General features: G+C 43.0%; 1 protein-coding gene across 1 annotated transcript in view; it reads right to left on the bottom strand.

Annotated features, from left to right (window-relative positions):
* Positions 1-23,512, bottom strand: part of LOC120548886 — a 193,550-nt gene that overhangs the window by 135,022 nt on the left and 35,016 nt on the right. The window contains exons 14-25 of the mRNA XM_039785398.1: positions 23,188-23,284; positions 22,872-23,071; positions 14,495-14,659; positions 13,702-13,842; positions 8,052-8,153; positions 7,687-7,863; positions 7,366-7,524; positions 3,375-7,238; positions 2,853-2,987; positions 2,396-2,521; positions 1,498-1,691; positions 1,041-1,122 (exon numbers count right to left, since the gene is read on the bottom strand). Coding sequence (XP_039641332.1) covers positions 1,041-1,122; positions 1,498-1,691; positions 2,396-2,521; positions 2,853-2,987; positions 3,375-7,238; positions 7,366-7,524; positions 7,687-7,863; positions 8,052-8,153; positions 13,702-13,842; positions 14,495-14,659; positions 22,872-23,071; positions 23,188-23,284 — 5,442 coding nt within the window. The remainder of the gene's footprint in view (positions 1-1,040; positions 1,123-1,497; positions 1,692-2,395; positions 2,522-2,852; positions 2,988-3,374; positions 7,239-7,365; positions 7,525-7,686; positions 7,864-8,051; positions 8,154-13,701; positions 13,843-14,494; positions 14,660-22,871; positions 23,072-23,187; positions 23,285-23,512) is intronic.

The following is a 23,512-nucleotide window of genomic DNA, read 5'->3' as shown; positions in this document are numbered from 1 at the left end:
ACTTCTCCACAACAGTATCTCGGACCTGCCTGGTGTGTTCCTTGTTCTTCATGATGCTCTCTGCACTTTAAACGGACCTCTGAGACTATCACAGAGCAGGTGCATTTATACGGAGACTTGATTACACACAGGTGGATTCTATTTATCATCATTAGTCATTTAGGTCAACATTGGATCATTCAGAGATCCTCACTGAACTTCTGGAGAGAGTTTGCTGCACTGAAAGTAAAGGGGCTGAATAATTTTGCACGCCCAATTTTTCAGTTTTTTTATTTGTTAAAAAAGTTTGAAATATCCAATAAATTTCGTTCCACTTCATGATTGTGTCCCACTTGTTGTTGATTCTTCACAAAAAATTACAGTTTTATATCTTTATGTTTGAAGCCTGAAATGTGGCAAAAGGTCGATAAGTTCAAGGGGGCCGAATACTTTCGCAAGGCACTGTATATATATATATATATATATATATATATATATATATATATTTTATTTATTTTTTGTATTTATTTTGTTATGTCTCTAGGAGAGACACCAGGGTAGTTGTGGAGGTGATCTTTTATTTAAAGTTTTAAATCTCCCGCTGTCCGTCCTGTCCAGTGGTTCTTTTAACCTGCTTTTAATATCTGGCCATCTTTTAAACAGCTTTTTTTTTTATATAACCAAACCCGGCTTTTTAAGGAGTTCTTTAAGTGTTTTATTCACACCAGTGGTCCCTTTGTGCCCGTGCCCCACGCAGCACCCATCCTGGGCGCTGCATTTTATCCCAAACCTAACCCTAACCATAAATTGTCATGACAAAAACCGAATGACACTTACTAAAAGAAGTGTTACACGTTCATGAAAGTGTCATGTCACTCTTATGTAGATACCTTCAAGTAAAGTGTAACCGTTTAATCTTACAGGTATAAATGCAGATAACACGGAAATGTGAAACAGTTGTGACTAGATAAGTGTTAGCAGAGTCTGCAAATGTTCCAAAGGAGCTCTAATTGTTGAGTCCAATATAAAGAGTACACAGTTTCAATGGGAGTGAGTCATACCTCAGTGGAGACATGAGGTTTGTCACTTGGTCTTGTAGATTCGTTTTGTGTGGTCAGATCCTCGCTGAAGGAAACAGGAATCCTGTGAAACAGACATGAGGATAATCATTTCCCCTGTGCTTCCTTTTACCTTTGTTTTAACTGCTGTACAAGACAGCATCAACAAGTGGCTTTGGAACATTTGGCTTATGAAGATTAAAGGACCATCAAATTATGTAAAATGACAAATTGCATTGCTAAATTTCTTTATCTCCAAATAGCAAGTTTAATAGGTTATCTTAACTTATTCAGATTTGCATATTCAGACTTTTTTTAATGGAGACAAGAGAATAAATCTGCCAATAGGTTAAGATGGGGTAAGGTAGGTAGATTTAGGTTAAGATTCAGTAAAAGAATAAATTACTTGCTCACTGTCTGCTGTTTAGAAGACTGCATTTCTCATTTAATAATATCTCACCTAGAATCAGGGAGTGGTGCATCTTGGTCCCCGCTGAACTGCCGCTGGATGGCAGCCAGCCTCGTCTCACACTCCCTCAACTGAGTCTGGGCCAGGCGGTGAGCATCCTCAGGGCTCAGGGTGTCACACAGCTCTTTCAAGGCCTCGAGGTGCTGCCCTGCCTGGGCAAAGCTTCCCTCCGCTGAGAAACAAGCCTGGGGAATGTCAACAGAGTGCAAACACTAAATAAACAAAAGGCATGTTAAAGCTAGATGATTAATGTTACCAATTCAAACTTTAACTTAGAAACCTATTTTGTTTTAGTTCAGCGTTTTTGTTGATCTATACAAATCTGAACTGCCTTAAAAAGAAATTTTTAACTTGCTTGTCCTGCTCAACAGCATCCAATATTACAGAATTTCATTAATGTCTCAAGCTTGGTTTTGACAGCTTAACAGACATACTGCAACAAACAAGTCAACCCCCAGATGACAGCAGTCCACAGAAATAAAATAAAACAATGCTGTTAGAATCTTTAACTGAAAATTGGATTTCTTCTCTACTGTTACTGTGTAGTGTATAACTGCTGAGCATTTCATCTAAATTAGTTAATTTAGTTTGTTATATTGTGTATGATTTCGGTGTTTGTTTCTCTGGCCCAGCAAGTTACAATAAAAACCATATACTAAATAAGGTTATATGGTACTTCAAAAACATCCAACAAACAGCACTCTCTTAAAGAGCAACCATAATGAAGTATTGCAATTACCAAGTCCCACTGACAGAGTCTCCTTGGAGGCATACAAAAAAGACGGAGGAAAAAAGGTTAGTTAAGCAGAGCAGATAAACTGGCTGCATACCCATCCACCAAAGCACACCTGCCAAAAGTTTAGCTCCAATTTAGGTTTAATTCAGCTACCTGGACCTGGTTTTCTAAGCGGGAGCTTAAGTGCATCTCACACTGCAGGGCAGCTTTGTTAAAGTCTTTCCTTGTTACTTCAAAACGTAAATGTTGCAAAAAGCCTGAGATCTCAGCTCTCACAGCCTGGGAGAAAAAATAAAATTAAAGCAAAAAAAAAAAAAAAAACACATGACATGTTAGAACATAGTATTCAATAAAAAAGTTTATTAAATTAATGCATTATATGCAAATAAAAAATTAGACATTCAGATCTTAAGTTGACAAAAGCAGAAAATGTAAAACAGTTGTAGTAAATCTTTTGTTGAAATGCACAAGCAATTATCTGAAACATTTTAACCTCAAAGAACACAATCAAGCCTCATTAAAACTAGTAAATGTGAATAATCCTGTGTTAACAGTTATTAAAGTCCCACACATTAACACCAATCTCCCACAGTAAGTGAGTGTATCCTACCTCCCACTGTGTCCTGACAGACTGGGTAAATAACTCCATGTCACTGAGTTGTGAGGGGGTACAAAAGGCCTCCATGCCCTTGGCTGCTCTCAAGAACTCCTCTAGCAACTCTGGGTCCAGGGTCTTCAGAGTCTCCTGAGGGGAAAGACATATACAGTATATAATTGCAGACTGGCTCCTTGAAAATTATTCAAAGGCAATTTTCTTGCATTCGCTGGACAATAACATTTATTCTATTATATTTTAACTTATTTCATTTAGAAACTTCAGTTAAAAACTGTAACAGGAAAAAAGAATTGCTGTATTTTGGCATATTTTATCTGAAAAGAAAGACCAACCCACCACCACTGTTTAAATCATGAAATGTAGTTTTCAGGGACTGAGTAAACTGTTTTAATTGTAATATCAATTGGCAATGTAGAGTACCAAAAACTGACCTCCAATTGCATGGAAAAGATTAAAACTTACTAATTAAGGTTACGCATTGATATGATATTAAAATATAGAAGTGATCACATTTACCTCTTTCACTGATGCTTGCTCGGCTGATACAGATTTGTCTTTAAAAACGTTAATGGTTTCAAGGATGTGCTCCTGCAGACAGTGCTTGGCCTCCTCAAAGCCATTTCTGGCCAAAGCCTGGGCCTTGGAGTAAGCCTCAGTGTAGGCCTGGGGAGGCACCTGGGCCAGGGCCAGAGGTTTAATGCACAGGTCTGGTGACTCTGCCAGAGACTGAGGAAGCACATCGACCTGGGAGAGGAGAATAGTTTGGGACTGTTGAGGTTTGGGTTGCGGAGGAGACTGGGTTTGAGGTTTTGACTGTGGAAGTTGAGGTTTGGCCTGTGGGGGTGACTGGGCCTTAGATTCTGGTTCAGTTTGGGCCTTGGGTAGCGTTGGGGACTGAGCCTGAAGTTGGGGCTGTGGTGGCAATTGTGGTTTGGGTTGTGGCAGTGCCTGGGCCTTGGGTTGGGTTGGTGACTGAACTCTGGGTAGAGTTGGTGATTGAGCCTCAAGTAGTGGTGCTGTTTGGGCCTGTGGTGGTGACTGGGCCATGGGTTGGGTTGGTGACTGAACCTTGGGTAGAGTTGGGGATGGAGCCTTGAGTAGTGGTGCTGGTTGGGCCTGTGGTTTGGGTTGTGGTGGTGACTGGGCCTTGGGTTGGGTTGGTGACTGAACCTTGGGTAGAGTTGGTGATTGAGCCTCGAGTAGTGGTGCTGGTTGGGCCTGTGGTTTGGGTTGTGGTGGTGACTGGGCCTTGGGTTGGGTTGGTGACTGAACCTTGGGTAGAGTTGCTGATTGAGCCTTGAGTAGTGGTGCGGTTTGGGCCTGTGGTTTGGGTTGTGGTGGTAATTCAGCCTTCATTTTTGACTGAGCCATGGGTTGAGGTGGAAACTGGGGCTCAGGTAAGGCTTGTGGCAGTGATTCGTCCTTGGCCTGGGTTGGTGACTGAACCTTAGGTTGAGTTGGTGATTGAATCCCTGGTTGTGGTGCCAATTGGGCAACAGGTTTGGATTGTGGATGTGATTCACCTTTTGGTTGAGTTGGTGACTGAATATTTGGTTGTGGCTGGAGCTGGGCTTGATGTTTGGGTTGTGTAGGTGGCTGCTGAAACTGAAGATTGAGCTGAGGCTGCCGAGTCTGGGCCTGGGGATTTCCTTGTACCCATGACTGGGTCTGGTTGTGTGTTTGGGACTGGTCCTGCAGCTGGGGGTGGAGTTGAAGCTGTGAAGGAAGCTGAAGATGGGCTTGGTGTGGTGGTTGTGATTGGGGAGATATTTGAGCTTGCATCTGAGGCTGTGGGTGATGCTGAGTTTGATGCTGAACCTGTGAATATTGCTGCGACTGAGGTTGTGCATAAGGCTGGGGCTGAAGTTGAGGCTGAGCTTGAACCCAAGTCTGTTGCTGAACTTGGCCTTGTTGCATCTGGATATGCAACATATTATAAGCTGTCATCTGAGATTGTTGTTGCATGGAACTCTGAGGTCTCATTTGGGGTTGTGTTTGAGCCCAGGGTTGTGTTTGCGTTTGCATCTGAGGCTGAGGAAAGGATGGCCCCATGTGAGAATACATGGGGGGCCCGACCTGAGGTCCTTGCTGGGGCCCAGCTTGGGGCCACTGTGGTAGAGCCTGAAGTGTTGAATAAGCCTGAGACTGTGGAGCTTGACATATTTGCTGAGGGTATGGCTGGGGAATTGGATGCCTCTGCTGGGCAATGGCTTGGTTTTGTGGCTCTTGTTTGGGTGTCCACTGCTGGGATGAAGACTGACCATGGGAGTAACCTTGGGGGTAAAGTGGAGATTGTGCTGTAGCCTGTGGATGCTGGACAGACATTGGGGATGAGACTCTAACTTGACTCCAAGCATGGATTTTGCCCTGGGAAATATGGCCTGTGTGCTGGACCTCTGGCTGAGCATGTGTGACATACTGAATCATAGGCTGAGAATGACCCTGAGGCTGAACTACAAGTTGAGCATGGGTTTGATTTTGAGTCGAAGGTTGGGCATGACTTGGTTGGGCCATTGGCTGAGCATGGATTTGAGCCTGGACCATGGACTGGGTATGAGTTTGAGGGTGGGCTTTTTGCTGAGGATGGGTTTGTACCTGGGCCATGGACTGTGCATGGGTTTGAGAATGGGCCATGGGCTGAGGATGGGTTTGAGGGTGGGCCTTTGGCTGAGGATGGGTTTGAACCTGGGCCATGGACTGGGCATGGGTTTGAGCCTGTGCCGTTGACTGAGCATGGATTTGAGACTGGGTCTTTGGCTGAGGATGGGTTTGAATAAGGGCATGTGTTGGTGGCTTAGGGGAAGGTGGCCTGACAGGAGCCCATGACTGTGGATGACTACGAAGCTGAATGTGGGATGGCACAGGCGGCTGAATTTGGCCCTGCAGTGGAGCCTGAATAGGAGACGAAGGTCTGACTTGAGCCCATGTCTGCACTTGAGCTACAGCTGGGCTAAGGGCTAGACCCTGTGGCTGCATAGACAGCTGAGGTCCAGCTGGGACACATGTTTGGGACTGAGTCTGAACCTGGGGCTGTAGTTGTGTCTGTGGCTGGGTCAATGACTGTGTCTTAATGGGGCCATGGGGCTGTGGCAAAACTTTTGTCTGTGACTGACTATGGCTCACTCTGTTTTGGGAAATGGTCTTCAGTGGATGCTGATCATCTGTGGTAGTGTGGGGCACACTTGTGGACTGCACTTGCACTTGAAAGGCTGCCTGAGATTTAGACTGAACCATAGTTTGGGGTTGTGTCTGATTTTGGGCCTTTGTTTGTGGGTGAGGTTGAGCCATAGTTATGGTCTGGGATTTAGCCTTGGTGTCTGTATCTGGTTGAGCCTGCTGTGGTTGTTTTTCCTGTTGTTGTTGTTGCTGCAGCATTTGTTCCTGTTGCTTTTGCGGTTTTTCCAGTCGCTGTGGTTGTTGTTGCTGATGCTTCTCTTTTTGTTGTTGCTGCTGATGTTGCAGATATTCTTGTTGCTGCTGCTTTAGAGTTTGAGGTTGCTGTGTTTCTTTTTGTTGCTCTTTTTGCTGTTTCGGTGGCTGCTTAGTATCTTTTGCATGTGCCCCAGGCTGTGGCCTGGCACTTGCTGTATGCTGTGGAACAACCTGAACTGATGCCGCTGTTTCTCTGTCTGACTGTGGCTGAGTCTGTCTAGTCTGAATTGGTTCCTGAGTGGAATCCTGTTCAGGATCTGGAGTTTTATGCTTCTGCAGCCAGGGCCGGTTCTTCATGGCCTGAGTCTTTCTGCTTTGAAGCTCCTGGGAGCTGATATGTGGTTTCTTTACAGGTGGTTGTTGAAGTGAAGTCTGCTTGTGGGGCTCTGATGTTTGTCTGTCTGATACCACCTGCTGCTGAACTTGATATTGATGCATGTCTACATGCTGCTCCACCTGTTGTTGGTTCTGCTTCTGCTGCAGTTGCTGTGGTTGCACATCTTGTGGATGCGGTTGCTTGAGTTCTTGCTGTTGTAGCTCTTTTTCCGGCTGTCTTTTAAGTTGTTCTTGCTGCAGTATCTGCTGCTGCTGTATCAATCCTTGTTTCTGAGTCTGCTGTTTTTGTGCAACCGTCTCTGGCCATGCCTGAGCCTGGTCTTCTGGTGTCCTGGTCTGCATCACAGCTTGTGCGTAGGTATATGGCAGTGGAGGAGAAGTCACCTTTTCTTCTCTATATTCCTGCACAACTATTTTTGGCACAAAGGTTTCATGATGAGAAATTAACTTTGTCTTGGGCTGCTGAGTTAGCCATCTGAGCGTGTCTGACTGTCTCAGATGTTGAGGCTTTTCTTCAGCCTGTTTGTAGACTTTTGATGGAGGTGACCCTTCTGGAGGGCTTCTGCTTCTGTCTCTTCTGGCTCCCAGGCTGCTCAGCATACCTACAGCTTCCTGGAATTGAAATCACACACATATAATAATATTTTCTGCAGTGCTCTTCCCGTTTCCTACTTTCTCAAGTACAGATCATGCAAAACGCACTGGCTTGATCATTCAATTTACGTAAAAGAAAAGTGACCTGTGACTGTGCAACAGCGGCTCGCACGCGGTCCTGCATGGCGGAGGCGTGGAGGTACTGGATAGGAGAGTTCTTCTGAGTTGTCATCACCATCACCTGCAGGTCCTGCTCCTCTGTGACCACCTGGCCCTCCAGCTGTAGACCACGGGAAATCAGGACCTGGAGGGATAAATGGTGCAACCATCAGCGTTCCTCAATTCCAGATAAGGGGTTCGTTATGAAAGAACAATTAGGTTGTCACTGGAGCTTTGACTGTTTCAGAGTAAACGCATTTACATAGACAATTACAGCAGAACAGCCTTTGTATTCTATGTATCTTACCCTGGCTCGTGGGTCCTGGCCCCGCTGTTTTTGTCGCTCTGCGGCCCTCAGCAGCTGGTAGAGCTCCCGGGCCTCAGTCTCCCAGTGCAGGAGTTCAGCCAGGCGGCTGTCCAGACCCGATACACTGTGCTGCAACTCTGTACACACATGTTCTGCCTCAAACAAGGTCTGCATCACCTGGTGACATTAAGGGAACAGATGGTAATGAACGGATAAACTTAGAGTACATACTGTATATTCATAGATGGTAGCTGTGGCTATTTAGTGACAAAATGTGATATACAGGGGAACAAAACATAAAGACTTGAATGCTTTAAACACAGCTGTATGAAGGAAGTATTTTCAAGAAAAGCGATCATTCTTACTTCAGGTATAGCAAGCTTCAGTTTCTGTAACTGATCCGCTGGGCATTCTTGGGAGGGAGCCAGAGCCTCAAGATCAACTTCTTTTATTTTCCTCATTAAGAGCTGAAGAAAAGAAAGCAAACAGTCAATTCTCGAGACGTATCTGGTCATTCAAAGTTCTATTCTCATAAGTGTATAAAATGAATACTCTGTTCTGCTAATGGCTGCATCCTAAGATCTGTTATTTCTGAATCTGACCAGAGTGCTGTTTCACATGTAATCATTAAACTCCGTTATCAAAAAATCTCATTGATGGGAGATCATGTGACCGATGACTTGCATGGCTGCTCAAGGCTAAAGCTCCTCGCTCCATCTCCGCATTTTCATTGAAAACCAAGTCTATTCTTTTTTATTCGACGTCAACCGTTTAATTTGTCACCACGGTAACTTAGCAGAATGCCTGCAGGAGCAAAAAAGCAGACCCCGCTGCAGTTTAACCGAGCAAAGAATTCTGCCAACTCTGCTAACGTGGCGACGGCTACAAGGACTAGACGAGGCGCAGAAGGACAGCAGACAGGTGAGAAACATGTTGAAAGCCTGCATTGATGACCAGAGGAAATTTGAGTTGAAGTTGGCTGAACTGGAAGACAGATCGAGAACGTTTGCATCATTGGACTGAAAGAGGGCATCGAAAAAGATGACCCAGTTGGATTTTTGCAAAAACAGTTGCCAAAATGGATCCCCTGCTTACGGAACGGGGCTACCATTGAAATTGACAGGGCACACAGAATCTACGGCAAGGGTGCAACAACACGCACGCTGATTCTAAGGTGTCTGAGATACCAGGATCTTCAGGCAATTATTTAGGGGGCGAGACAGGCACAGGAGGAAGGCCTGATTCGTGATTCCAACGCAACGCTGTGCTTTAAGCCTGACTACAGCGCTTTCACTGTCCAACGGCGCCAAGAGTGCAGCGTAAGCTGCATGCTAAAGGCATCCCAAACTTTCTTATTTATCCGGCACTTCTGAGAATAAACCACGGAGGGAGAACGCTCACATTCACTGCACCCGAGGAAGCGGACAGGCTCTATCGGGATTTGGATATGAAGAAGGGGGACATGGCCTCCGTGCCGGGCGCTTCGCGACCGGACCGGGAGCTTTCATTGGGCCCGGAGGATGGCGTGGGGACCTCTTGTCTGATGCGGGAAGCTGAGCGGGCAGATCCGATGACTGTGGATTAGCGTATCTGGAACACTGTGCAAGTTTAACCAAGAACATTGCATGTAAGTTTGGCAATCTGACTTTAAAGGAATGTTTGAGGAGGCTGAAAACATGACGGACACAGACTGCACAATTTAAACAGCCTACTCCAGAAACTGGTAGCTGGTTGGAACGTGGTGGTTGAGTTTGGGAGTCAAGCTGGGGAGAAATTTTGATTAGACTGAAAGAACATGATAAACACTTATCTTATAACCTATATTTACTACTCTTACATGGTTTGTTTCCCACACAGTCTATTTCAGAGCGTAATAGCTAGTCGAAACTATAATGTATGAGCTTGGGAGCCGAGTTATAAGGAGCAGACTGCATTTTATAATCTGTCTACTACTCCTACATGGCTGATTTGTATTTTATACAGTTTATTTCAGAACTTAATAGATGGTTGGGACTTAGTTTTAAGTTGTTGTTTTTTTGTAACATTGTTCATGTTTAACATAGGAAAGCATTAGACCTGTTTCAGTTAACCTGTGACTTTAGACAGGAGGGGCAGTTTTGAGCTGGAGTTTTTGTGCGAGCTGCATTTGATGTGGTCACGTATCCTACAGAGAGGGAAGGGGGTCTGCGGTCTCAGAGGGCTAGGGGATTTATTTAATTTTTTGTGTTTTCACCACACAGTGCTAAGATCTAACTGCTCACCCTTTGCTACAAATTTATCAGTGAATTCCGGTAGGGTACTCGAAACATATATACGTGTACATTTTAAAGATGGCTGAACTTTCAATCCTTTCTGTTAACATCCGGGGGCTAAACGGACCGATCAAACGAGCTAAATTCCTGGACTATTTAAGAAGGAAAAACATAGACGTGGCGCTTATTCAAGAATCACATTTACGTAAAAGAGATGTAAATCGTCTACAAAATAAATATTTCAAAGTTTCTTCTTTATCTAGTGACATGTTCAATGCAGTTGTGGAATCCCACCATGTTACAGATATATGGAGAATTTACAATCCTACTAGCAAGGATTACACAATTTTTTCCACACTCACCCACTCCACAGCCATTCCCCATCGCGCGGGGATCGCGACAGGGATACGCGCTATTTCCCATAACATTAGCGAACTCTTTTGAACCCCAGGCCATAAGGCAAAATAAAATCTGTAAAGTCCAGATTAAATCCAATAACAACTCAATATCATTAGATGATATTTTGCTGTACATATGTGACCTTGAGGACTCTGTTCCAAAAATTCTTAAGATCTTTAACGAATTTGGCTCAATCTCCGGCTATAAAATCAATTGGATTAAATCTAATCTAAACAGGTGACATCAGCTATTAGTGATACAATTCCAACCCAAAGCAAAATTACATATTTGGGCATCACCATTCACGCATCGCTACAGCGAGTTGTCCAGGACAACTATGAAATTATACTAACCCCCAATTTCCACCGGCTGCGTAATGACTGCAGAAAGGCTCTGGAACGGCGGCGGAGTCATTAGGTTTCCATTAAATTCAATGTGTGTATTTCCACTGACTGCAGAACGGCTTTGTTTCAACTGCGTCCCAGCTCCGGCAGTCCGCAGCCCTCCGCAGCAGATATGCAGAGCTTCTATTTTTGCCGGATGCCGGAGAAATCCGCAGCACACGGCAGATGGTGCGGGACAGGAAGTCGAGCACAGAAACTAAATAAACATCCGGTTAATTTTCAAAATAAAATACACCGTGCTCACGGCGGATCATATTTCCCTGCACTACACCTTGAAAACACAGCACAGAGTTGTTTCCCCTCTACTCATCTGGATGGAAACAAACTGTTGTTGATTTTGTGGTTCTATTCTACCTGAATTTGCGAACTTGTGGGTCCTCGTGACTACAGCTGTCAGACATGGCCGTAGCCATGCCGCAACAAATCCGGACCTAGTGGGTATTGACGGACGGCGGAGCACGCAGCGGACACACAGCGCAGCCGGTCCGCAGCCGTTATGCATCCAGTGGAAATCCGGAGTCAGTAGTGTTCAAAGGGATCTGGCTAATTGGTCTGCGGTGGCGGCATCGCTACGTTCCAGGATTGCTGTTGTTAAAATGAACATAGTTCCTCGTGTGAATTTCAAGTACCCCCACCAATAAATTTCAGGAAGAAACTTGATACCGTAATCCGGCAGTATATCTGGAATAATACACAACCTAGGCTAAAATACTCAACCATGCAATGTACCACAAACACAACCTTAAAGTGTACCACAGAGCCTTTCAGCTCCGAGCCCTCAGAGTGTGGATAGACCCCTCATCTACAGTTCCATAGAGAGAAATAGAGCAAAACCTCACCGGAAGTCTAAGACTGCAAGACCTTGCCTTTGCAGGTGTGTGTCCAAAAAAGTGTATGCTAGCCTATGGCCCTATTATCACCAACACATTGACCAACTTTAAACAGGTGGAGGAGCAACTACGCTACACCAATAAGTCGCATTTGAACACCCCAATTTGGCACAACATATACTTAATGTCTGGTAACAAACCTTTTGTTTGTAACCAGTGGAGTGACAGAGGTATTTATACTCTAGACCAGTTATTCAATGGGGAAGGTATGTTGAGTTTTGAGGACCTGAGAGCTAGCTTTGAGATCCCTAGGACATCCTTCTTCCTTTATCTTTGTTTAAGGTCAGCTCTAAAATGTTATGGAGTAGCATGGGGAAGTCTTGAGACCCAGCCAATCATTAAATGGCTTGTTGATTTTCTTGCGAGAGGATTAGTGTCCAGGATTTATGCTAAACTGATGCAAGTATCCGTAGGAGAACTCCCAATACTAAAGAAATGGGAGCGAGAGTTGAGCTCGGAGGGGAACGTAATTAATTGGGAGACAGTTTGGAACAACATTTCCCACTGTTCCAAGAACCCAAATCACCAGCAGATCCACTTCAACATATGCCATAGGACATATTGGATGCCTCAGAAGAGATATGTCTCTAAAGTCATTCCTACTCCCTATTTCACGTTCTGCCAACCTGAACTTTCCTGCATATGGTCTGAGAGTGTGAACAGGTGCATGAGTTTTAGAATAAAACAACATCAATAATATCTGATGTGATAGGATGTCGAATTCCTACTGACCCGATTGTTTTGTTACTTAATGATAGGGGTGGTACGGTTCACAAAACCCACAGTTCGGTTCGTATCACGGTTTTAGGGTCACGGTTTTCTGTTCTGTACGGTTCTTGTTATTTTTTCTTTTAAGCTGTAACACTCCAGAATATACTTCAGCATATGATATATAGCTAAAATTAGCATATTGAATGCATGTTGCATTCAATATGCTAATATATAGAACTGCCAAAGACAGTGGCAGTTCTATATATTGTTTTATTTCATCATAGGTAACGTGAAATCCAAAATTTTCCCACACAACACACCAGACTATAAACGACGCTGGCGCATCCTCCAACTCCGGGCAGCCTCTCTCCCACTTGACATTTCTGCATGTGACGTGACCTGCAGCAGCAGCAGCACCCCACTCCACTTGAGGAGCGGACGGCTCGGTGTCTCTCAAAATCTGACGAAAATCTTTTAAACTGACCTTTGTCGATCTGAAATGAAGACAGATTCAGCAAGTGCATGGCCTATTTCTCGCTTAAAATGTTTTCAGAAACACGTTTCGGTGAACTATTTTCGTAAATTACGACATTGTATTCTGAACGAGCCGCCATTAAAGTCTGTTTTGAAATTCGGGAGCAGCAAGACCCATGTGACGCGATCGTCCAATCAGCTGCCATGGGTTGCATTCGTCAAACTCATCCTGCTCGTCATTTGGTGAATGGCGTATTTTCTAGACCCTGGATATGAGCTCTCTACAGCAAGGATTAACAAAGCCAAGTCATCGACTATAGACCTATGGAAAAACGCAGCAGCACAAGTATCAGTCATAATGACCTCAGCATCACAAGAAGTAGAGGACAGCGACTAGGCAAGGTGTGATTTCTGTTTTTGTTTAATTGTTTGTTTTGTTTTTTCTTTTCTTTTCCTCAAGACCACGGAGGGTGGAGGGTGGGAGTGGGTGGTTGTTCTTGTTCAAGTATGTTTGTCTGTTCTGTATCTTTAATATGAAAAAATAATAAACAATTGATCTTAAAAAAAAAACAGTCTCATTGATAACGTTGATTTGGTAGATATAATGATGTAGTAATTTTCTGAACAGTTCCATTGTTCGCAGGAGGTTGTCACTGACTTAATCTACTAATAAAATGATTTTGAACAAATATGAGTCGTATAAACATTTCAGAGGTACATGGCTATGTGGCAAGCGAGACACCAGACTTTGTCCAAATGCTCTAAAATTGTCCATATGATATTTATCTGCTCAGGGCTAAGTGACAGTCAGACATTAATAGTTAAGAACAGCTATGACTCTACTCCGCCCTGTCAAGGTGTTATTTATCCAACCATTAGTCCTACCTGTAATCTTTTTCTGTAGGTGCGTAAGGGGCCTGCCATGGTCTCCAGAGGCTCTTTTAGAACGAGAGTGGCCTCTCTGATCAGAGCTTGGATGTCCTGGGGTCTGGTCTGGATGTCAGCACTTGGCTCAGCTGTGCTGTCCTGAAAAAAGCACAAATAAAGAGGTTAACTAACAGGTAAATTACAAGACAAACAGAAGCTTGCTATCTAAGATAGAACCATAGCACACTTGTTTATTTAAAGGGTCTTATACCAGCATTTTAATGGACTTTAATATCACAGTGGACATAATACAATAGTCTGATTTTTAACAACAACACCTGTCCAATATGCAAATTAAGAAATAAAAAAGCCGTATGACAATACACTGTAATTGCAGACTTTAAAAGCCTTGCAATTATAATTGCCTCCACACAAAAAGTAAAAGGTGGAGTACAACTTTCAAACTCAAAGCCACTCCTTAACACAGTGTGGGAATAATTATAACAATGGTACAAGCATAGCTTTAATTCCAAAGGTCTGAGACATTAAGTCACCAAACTCCCTACAGTCACCTGACAGTAAATAAACAAGAAAAAACTAGGCCAACATTTAGCAACAAAGCCACTCGCCCTGATAAGGAATTAGCCCGGCAGAAAGTTAAACATATAGCGGACGATATGGTACATGCTATATTAAACATATGATCTGCATTACTTTTATGTTCCAGAAATATACTGGTTAATCCACTGACAGTAAATTAATTGACAACAAATCATCTAACACCAGTTTTGTTTTTTTTTCTGTTACTTACGAATGTGTTTCTCTTGTTGAACTCAGCCCAGCGCATGTTGAGTCTGCGCAGCTCCTCTGCAAGGCTCCTGCTGGTCTGAGGGTCTGCTGCCTCCATCAGGAAGTTACCCACCTCGTTCAGGTGGGCCTGTCTGGAGCCCCACTCAGCCAGAGACTCAGACGTCACCTTAACAAAACCATGAACATAGCAATGATAATCAACAGGGAGGAGACAAATAAATGTGTGCAGAAAGATGCATGTCTGCAAGGGTAGGCAATTTTAAAATGTTGATGGTGACATATTAGCAGGCTCCTTAATAGACGCTGGGGGGGCTGATTACAGTGATTAAATATTCAGCCTTGATAAGGTTGTGTATAAAGCTCCTTTAGTATGAAAACATGCAACCAATTAGGACATAGACATAAAAAGACCATCTTGTTATTATATAAGTGTTGCAGGGTTGTAGAAGATTAATTGAAAGAGGTTTGGAGCGCTCACTCGCGCGTCACTCAAAGCAGTCAGCAGCTGACACGCACCCCCTGTAACGAGAAGAGGAGTGCACAGAGCGCACAAAGTCTGCTGTCCTGCAGCGCACAAACCCAAGTGTTGCCTCATTGCGTATATCGCTGTGGATTTGGTTATCATTGGGGCGGGGTCATGCCGTGGGCTGCGCACTGGATCACAGCTGTGCTCCTGTATTGGGCAGTGGCTTACAACTTGCATCTTACTTTGGATCATCTTTTACTATTTCAAAGTGCACCCACACTTTAGATTTTCTTTTCCCAGAGATTTTCAGTTAAAGGTTTAAATCCCTGCCGCCAAGATGCTCCTCCATGGGTCACGAATCATGGAAAGTGAAACTTAAATCTGTCATGGGGCGGTTGGATTCATTCACGCACTTTAAAAAAGATTTATTAAAAGCTTCTTTCTTTGCACATTTTTATTAACAGCATTATATGATTTTATATCATAATAGGCTGTATATTAACTTATTAGGAGAAAACAGGTAGTTCTATGTAGAGTCAGACATATAGCCAAAATGGCATGATCCTCATTTCATAACACATTTGCGAAGATTTGACTGTGAGATTGGCAGTCAAATCAGGCTCCTTCGATCAAAGCATCAAATATTCGGGGTCACCCTAGTCTACATACAGAACTGCTCTGGAGGAATTAGCCCAGGGAAAAAGGCAAAAGCAACTAGCTACTGGCCACTATGTTTGCGAGAAACTGAGCTCCTACACTCGCCTCCGTATTTCATTAAATAACCAGGTCTATTACTTTTTCTTCGACGCCAAATCGTTTTGTCTGTTGTCATGGTGACTCGGTGAAACGCCTGCAGGCACGAAAGAGCGGGTCTCGTTGTCGCCTGGGCTGTCTACTCGTTTGGAGAAATTCGCTAGCATGTCTGCGGCTAATGGAGTGGTGGCTAATGTGAACACGTTCTCTAATGTGGAGCAATTAATCAACCGGGTCTTGGAGAAGCAGTTAAGTGTGCTTAAATCAGTGATCTGCAGCGTAGTGAAGGAAGTGCTGGTCGAAATTAATGCCTCGCAGCAACACATCGGGGCAGAACCTGAGAAGCAGGAAAGCATGGTATGTGAGCTGAACCAGTCTGACTCAAGATCCAGCGGCTTCGGCTGCCTGAAGAGATACAACACGAACTGGCACTGCACGCTGGACGCAACTCGGACTCGTTCATCTGCCGCGCTGCCCTGGGAACAACCCGCGGGGGGAGAGAGTTCGCCTTCGCTGCAGGTGTGGAGCCCGGTGTTTTCTGGCTGGAATTACAAGAGGAGGAAGAGGCGCGGACCCTCCCGCGCCGCAAGGAACCGGAGAGCGACCGTGGGACTTTGATTCGATACCGGGGGCCGCAACTGGAGGACTCAGCACCTGTGGACTAACGGTATTTGGGCCGAGTTTGACTGGAGGACGCTGTGTGTAAGTTGTGAAACCAACCGTTGGAGGGACACCTAATCAGAATGTAAGGAATGATGAATGCTGGCTACTCAGTCTACAAGATATTTTTGAGGACACTTAATCAGGCTGAAAAAAGGGAACATGATATATCCTGAGGATGCGTTATGAAAGTTTCATAACTAAGCTTTAAAGGGACACTTCACCAGACTGAAGGTACATGATAAATACTGGCTGGTAATCCTAAGGATACTGTATGTAAATTTTGAAGCCAAGCTTTAAAGTATGAAGGTAAATATGGTGCAAAACGTGAGAGCTTGTAGAATACAATGTGAGAACTTGCAGAACAAAAAAATTTAACTTGTATGTTAAAATTTGCACTTGTAAAATAAAAATTTGCACTTGCACTTGTAAAATAAAAATTTGCACTTGTAAAATAAAAATGTGCACTTGTAAAATAAAAATTTGCACTTGTAAAATAAAAATTTGCACTTGTAAAAATTATTCACATTTGAAGTCACAAAAAGAAAAAAAACATGAGAGCTTGTAAAAAAAATCTGAACTTGTAAATTGAAATTTGCACTTGTAGAAAAAATATTCACAAATGTGTAGATTGATATTTGCATGAACACAATGACAGCTGCAAACTTGTAATGCAACATTTACTCATGTACTTTTTTTTTTTACTCAGGTTGATTTTCCATCACAACCACAACTCAGTGATTACAACCTCTCGAATCTGTCACTGTATGCGGCCTTCCGCATCACAAAGAGGCGAATCTGCGCCTCGACTTTTGCAACACTTGTTGCGATACATTTGGTGCAAAACTAATTTGTACCTGTGGACTTAGGCTGTGGAGCTCTGATCCAACAGAACGGGGAAAGCAGGGTTTCTATCGCCAGATGAGGGACAACTCTGTCCGGCTTATTTAGCTATGTCGCATGGAAGCCTGGTTGAATAGCAAGCTAGTCTTAGCTAACTAACCAACCAGCCTGATTCTAAATAAATACCTTTTAATTATCTTAACCTTTTTAACAGTCAAAGTGAAACACTGGCGGGGACGCGCCAGGTCCTGCAGACGGACCGTCACCAGCGGGTATCGGCCAGCCGGAGCAACATCGCTATTATTGCCAGAAAGCTTCGCCGACCTCGAACCTGCAGTCGGAGCCCGCGGACACGGAGAGCCCCGCGCCCGGTAGCAGCTCACCGCTAGTGTGGTGGAATAGCAAGCCGCGTTAGCTAACTAACCAGCTTCTAAATAAATACCTTTTAGTTATCTAAACACTTTAACAGTCAAACTGAAACACTGGCGGTGAGCTCCAGGTCCTGCAGCCGCAGACGGACCGTCATCAGCGGGTAACACGTGCCAAGTGCTGCATCCCTGCCAAGACTTCCATCCATAAGGGGAAATAATGATTTTATAAGGCAAAGTAGCTACTGTTTAATTAAAATGTAGGCTATATACATTCCTTTGTCATGTTCATCAATGATGATTATAATTTTACAACGTTTAGAGACATCAATGTTTTATCAGACTATCATTTCCTTGCTACCTGGGTGCAAATCTCGGCAGCAACGAGGGTTAAGAGATGACGCATTATTCGGCAAAAATAATTGCTGCTGCCCGCGAGGTGGATGTAATTCTGCAGAAGCTATTGTTGCTGCCCGCGGGTGTAATGATTGGCAGTGAGGCACAACATCAGCAAAGCAAGCTGTGGTCATGGCGGGGATGTGCCGATGCTACCGGTGCGGGGCTCTCTGTGTCCGCTGGAGCTCTCGACTGCAGGTCGAGGTCGGCAGCGGGCTTTCTGGCAATAATAGCGATGTTGCTTCGCTGGCCGATAATCCGCTGGTGACGGTCCGTCTGCAGGACCTGGAGCTCACCGCCAGTGTTTCAGTTTGACTGTTAAAAAGTGTTAAGATAATTAAAAGGTATTTATTTAGAATCAGGCTGGTTGGTTAGTTAGCTAACGCTAGCTTGCTATTCAACCAGGCTTCCATGCGACATAGCTAAATAAGCCGGACAGAGTTGTCCCTCATCTGGCGATAGAAACCCTGCTTTCCCCGTTCTGTTGGATCAGAGCTCCACAGCCTAAGTCCACAGGTACAAATTAGTTTTGCACCAAATGTACCGCAACAAGTGTTGAAAAAGTCGAGGCGCTAGATCTCGGCTTCTTTGTGGGAGAGCCCATACAGTGACAGATTCGGAGGTTGTAATCACTGAGTTGTGGTTGTGATGGAAAATCAACCTGAGTAAAAAAAAGTACATGAGTAAATGTTGCATTACAAGTTTGCAGCTGTCATTGTGTTCATGCAAATATCAATCTACACATTTGTGAATATTTTTTCTACAAGTGCAAATTCCAATTTACAAGTTCAGATTTTTTACAAGCTCTCATGTTTTTTTCTTTGTGACTTCAAATGTGAATAATTTTACAAGTGCAAATTTTTATTTTACAAGTGCAAATTTTTATTTTACAAGTGCACATTTTTATTTTACAAGTGCAAATTTTTATTTTACAAGTGCAAATTTTTATTTTACAAGTGCAAATTTTAACATACAAGTTAAATTTTTTTGTTCTGCAAGTTCTCACATTGTATTCTACAAGCTCTCACGTTTTGCACCATATTTACCTTCATATTAAAGGGACACTTAACCAGACTGAAGGTACATGATAAATACTGACTGGTAATCCTAAGGATACTGTATGTAAGTTTCGGAGCCGAGCTTTAAAAGGGACACTTAACCAGACTGAAAATACATGATAAATGCTGGCTGGTCAGTTCACAGTTTATGTTTGTTAACAAAATTAAGCTAGACTGAAAGAACATGACGGATACGGTCTGTTCAGCTCATAGTCTGCTTATTGCTCCAACTAGATTAGTCTGTTTTTCACACAGCTTAGTCCAGAAATTGTTTGAAGGTGTTTATAATATTGTTCATGTTTAACATAAGAATTCACTAACCTGTTTCAATTAACCTGTTACTTAAGACAGGAGGTGTAGTTTTGAGCTGGAGTTTTGAGAAAACTGCGTTTGATGTGATCACGTATCTTACAACTATGGGAGGGGGTCTGCGGTCTCAGAGGGTTAGGGGATTTATTTTATTTTTTATGTTTTTGTCACACCTTGCTCAGAGTTAAAAGTTCAACCTTTGCTACAAATCCGGTAGGGTACTCGAGACACGTATGCGTTTCAATTTTGAAGATGGCTGAGCTTTCAATCCTTTCAGTTAAAGTGATGGGTGGAATTTTGCCTTGGGCCCTTTTGCACCATGATATCGAGCCAAGCACCCCAGAAGCTTTAATTTGCGAACATTGAGGCGTTATGTAGCGTAGCGTTATCAGCTGAATAGCTTAGCCCGATGCGGACCGGTGTCTCTTTAACATTACCCCACTAGCTCGAATGATACCAAACGTCTACAGTAGTACAAATAGGTTATGATCATAAACGATGGATTGTAGTTGTAAAGTACACCAGAAGTTTGTGTAAATAACACTTGCCTGCTGGCTTCTGCTCTCTGCTGCGCTGCTGCTGCTGTTACTACCGGGCAGTAAGGCTTGGCAACATCTACAAATTACAACACCGGAAAGAGATGCAACAAAAATATTTATTAATTTAATGATTAAATAAGGTAATGTCTCCAAACTTTACCTCAATTATTACTTGTCTCTTGCTAGTTATACTACAGCACTTACTTTTAAAAAATAAGTTAAATTAAAAATATATTTTGTTGCATCTCTTTTCGGTGTTGTAATTTGTAGATGTCCCTGAGCACTCGTCTTACAGCAGCAACAACAGCAGCAGAGAGCAGAAGCCAGCAGGCAAGTGTTATTTACATAACCTTCTGGTGTACTTACAAACTTTACAATCCATCGTTTTATGAGTGCATAACCTATATATACTAGTGTAGACCTTTGGTATCATTTCGGGCATTATTAGTGGGATAATGTTAAGAGACACTTCGGATCCATTAGCCTCTGCGCTAAGCTATTCAGCGGCTAACGCTACTCTACGCTAACTCTCCCAATGTTAGACCCAGGTGAAAAAAGCTTCTGGGGGGGTGTTTGGCTCGAGGTCATGGTGCAAAGGACCCTAGGGTGAAATTACTCCGAACCATCACTTTAACTGAAAGGATTGAAATTATATATAATATTTATTTAAAAAAACGCTTAGCTGTCTGACATTTCCCTCTGGAAACAGCTGGTTTCCCCCAGAAGTGGCGAGGACCTGTATTTGGACCGGGATGGCACGGTTTCGGCGCGTTGCCCTCTACTGGACCCAATTCAGTACATAGTCCAAGAGCTCAGCTTTAGAAAATCTAAATCGGCATATTAGTTAGTCATCATCATGGTCCCTGAAGTCTCTTTTCTCCTGATTCTTCCATTAGCGTAGGCCTCCTGCAGGGCCATCATTCAGCATTACACAGCATTTATATGTTTACAACAATTTGTGATTGTTAACACCTTGCCAACACAGCATCAACTAGTGGTATCCCCCACCCCGAGATACAATTTGAAGACGAAATAAAGTGTAATAGGCAAACACACTTTTCTTCATGCAGGTTTTGTCACAAACAGTATTAAAGTTCGGACTGATAACGAGGACATTAAGGGTAACGATTGCGCCAGAGCTTAACGTCTGTATTTCCAGACTTTGACATTTCATGATATATGCACAGTTTTAAAGACAGATATTTAGTTATTTACACTGTGTTCTGCCATTATCTAATGCTAGGGTATTTGATGCTATCCTGTATTCCATGGAGTCGGGCCTCCTCCTCCTGCGCTCCGTAGCGGACAATGTGACGGTGAGACAGCGCCGATTAAATAAACACATTTTTATTTAAGATTTGAGTTGGAGGTGTTTATGGAACAGTTATCACTCAATACAAGTACTACTAGAAAATATTAGAGTAATCTTATTCCCATTTACTTACGTTTATAAATGAGACCCCAGATATTTTATAAATATTTTAAATAACACAGAACAACTAAATGGTGGTAGGTAATAAATGTGATTTCATATACTGCTTTAGTACAAAAAAATATTAGCCTACCTGGCTGACGATTGGAGCAGCAGGACGTAAAAAAACGAAAATTACTCTTGCACTATGTCTGCAAATCTTGCCGTGCCAAGGTTGCAATAAATGTTTCCTAAATGCCATGTATATACATCTGATGTCAGCTTACTAATTGATTGAATGTTTTGTGTAGATTTGGACTTGTATACGTTTATTCCACTTTGTTTAAACGGCGAAGTTCACCTGTTTGGAGCTGGCTGGTGAATGTGACGCGCGTAAGACTTGCTGGATACACCGTATCGTTTACCTTTTTGTGGATCTACTGATCGCTGTGGATTTTTTTTCTTTTTTTTCAAAATACAGATCTTTTTTCTTAATGTTTTATGTGATTGCGCCTGGTTTCTGCATTTAGAGAGGCATCTCAACAGACTGTAGGTCCAACACTGAGTGTTCACCGTTACATTTTAGTTGAATTTAAGTGTCGGGGCATTCCGCCACCGTCTGTCTATTGTGTTCCAAGACAGCCATGCCGCGATTGGATTTCATAAGGGCAAATTGTTAAATTGTTACAATGTAATATAAAATCTGCTTTAAAAATAAACATATATGTTTTGGAATATAATGTTCAGCTTTGGCAACTTTACCTATGTGCTCAAAAATCATAGACTGTTACAGTCTATGTAAAATATACAATGACCAGCAACCAGTTTGTGTGTTGAATTTGTTACCCAGAATGCTTTGGTGAATGGTCTCAATGTTTTATTGTTTTATTTCAGGTGAATACTAGTTTACTAGATGAGTAACTTAGTATTTGAAGTAATGCAGTAATGCAGGAAGTGTGCATTTAGTTTCCATGCTTATTGTGTTTCCACAACTATGTTAGTGAGTAAATCTACTGAAATGGCCACCACACCATAACAGAGGAGTGTGATGTATAAGAACAGAATGCAGAGGTTAAATCATGTATGTCATGGCTGTAAAAAAGTGGCATCTGCACATCTTTACCAAGTGCAGTACAGAAGGTATCCATAAATTGATGGGGAGGGTCATGCCTCTTTTCGCAATTATTTTGGAGGGTCATAGAATATTTAAACTGGCGAAGGGAGTATTTTTACTAAAGGTTCCAAAACTCCTCCAGTGGCCCTTTATATAAATAACGAACAGTCCCTAATGACCTCAGCATCACAAGAATTAGAGGAAAGCGACTAGGCAAGTGATTCCTGATTCCTGTTTTTGTTTATTTCTTTTTCTTTCCTCGAGACCGTAGAGGGTGGGGGGTGGGAGAGGGTTGTTGTTCTTGTTCAATTGTGTTTCTGTTCTGTATGTTCAAATATATCAAAAATATAAAAAATATAAAAAACAATAAAAATGTGATCTTAAAAAATCAATAAAGCGTGGTTCTCCTTCCACGAACTCTACAAAATATCCTTTCTTATAATTGTATGTGTTAATAATACCAGAGGTCTGTGGCCATGGCTGTGTGTTGAAGAGCCCTGCTCCAGCCAAGCCTGCAGGGAGCTGAGGTCATCGCTGTAGGAGTCCCAGGCCAAGAGCACCCTTCCCAGGGTGCTCTTGGCTGTGGTCACCTCTTCCAAAACCTGGGCGGTGTCCTCCTCCAGCTGCTTCACCTGCTGACTGACTTGGTGGTAATCTGCAGCTGAGGAGCAAAGAAAAAAAGCCATCAAAAACTCAATCAATCCAAAAATGAATCCATGAACTTGCCTGATCACCAAGGCTTTCAAACAACAAACTGTCCTACAGTAGAACACTTACCGAGGGCAGATTTTCTTGAATATTTCTCAGAAACCTGCTTTAGCTTATGAAGAGCTGCTTCCAGTAAAGACGGTAGCTCCTGTGTGTTAACCACGTCCTGTGTTTAAAAAAAAAAACAGGACAAATAAAAAGTCCATAGCAACCATAATTGCTCATTACACAGTAGAAACAACAGCTTTGGATGGCGAGGTGAAAGGTGAGAAGAGCTCTGTTATTCTTGGACCTTAACCACTAGTGGGGCAAAGATTTGTTGGTTGTCAGCCTGTCTAGAGAGTAGCACCAGAGGAAAAGCCATGCTGTTACCAAAATCTAAAGGGTTTTTCCT

The sequence above is a fragment of the Perca fluviatilis genome, chromosome 20, assembly GCF_010015445.1.
Source record: "Perca fluviatilis chromosome 20, GENO_Pfluv_1.0, whole genome shotgun sequence".
Classification (NCBI taxonomy): domain Eukaryota; kingdom Metazoa; phylum Chordata; class Actinopteri; order Perciformes; family Percidae; genus Perca; species Perca fluviatilis.
The sequence above is the reverse complement of the archived record's forward strand: the minus strand, read 5'-3'. Positions and strand labels throughout refer to the sequence as shown.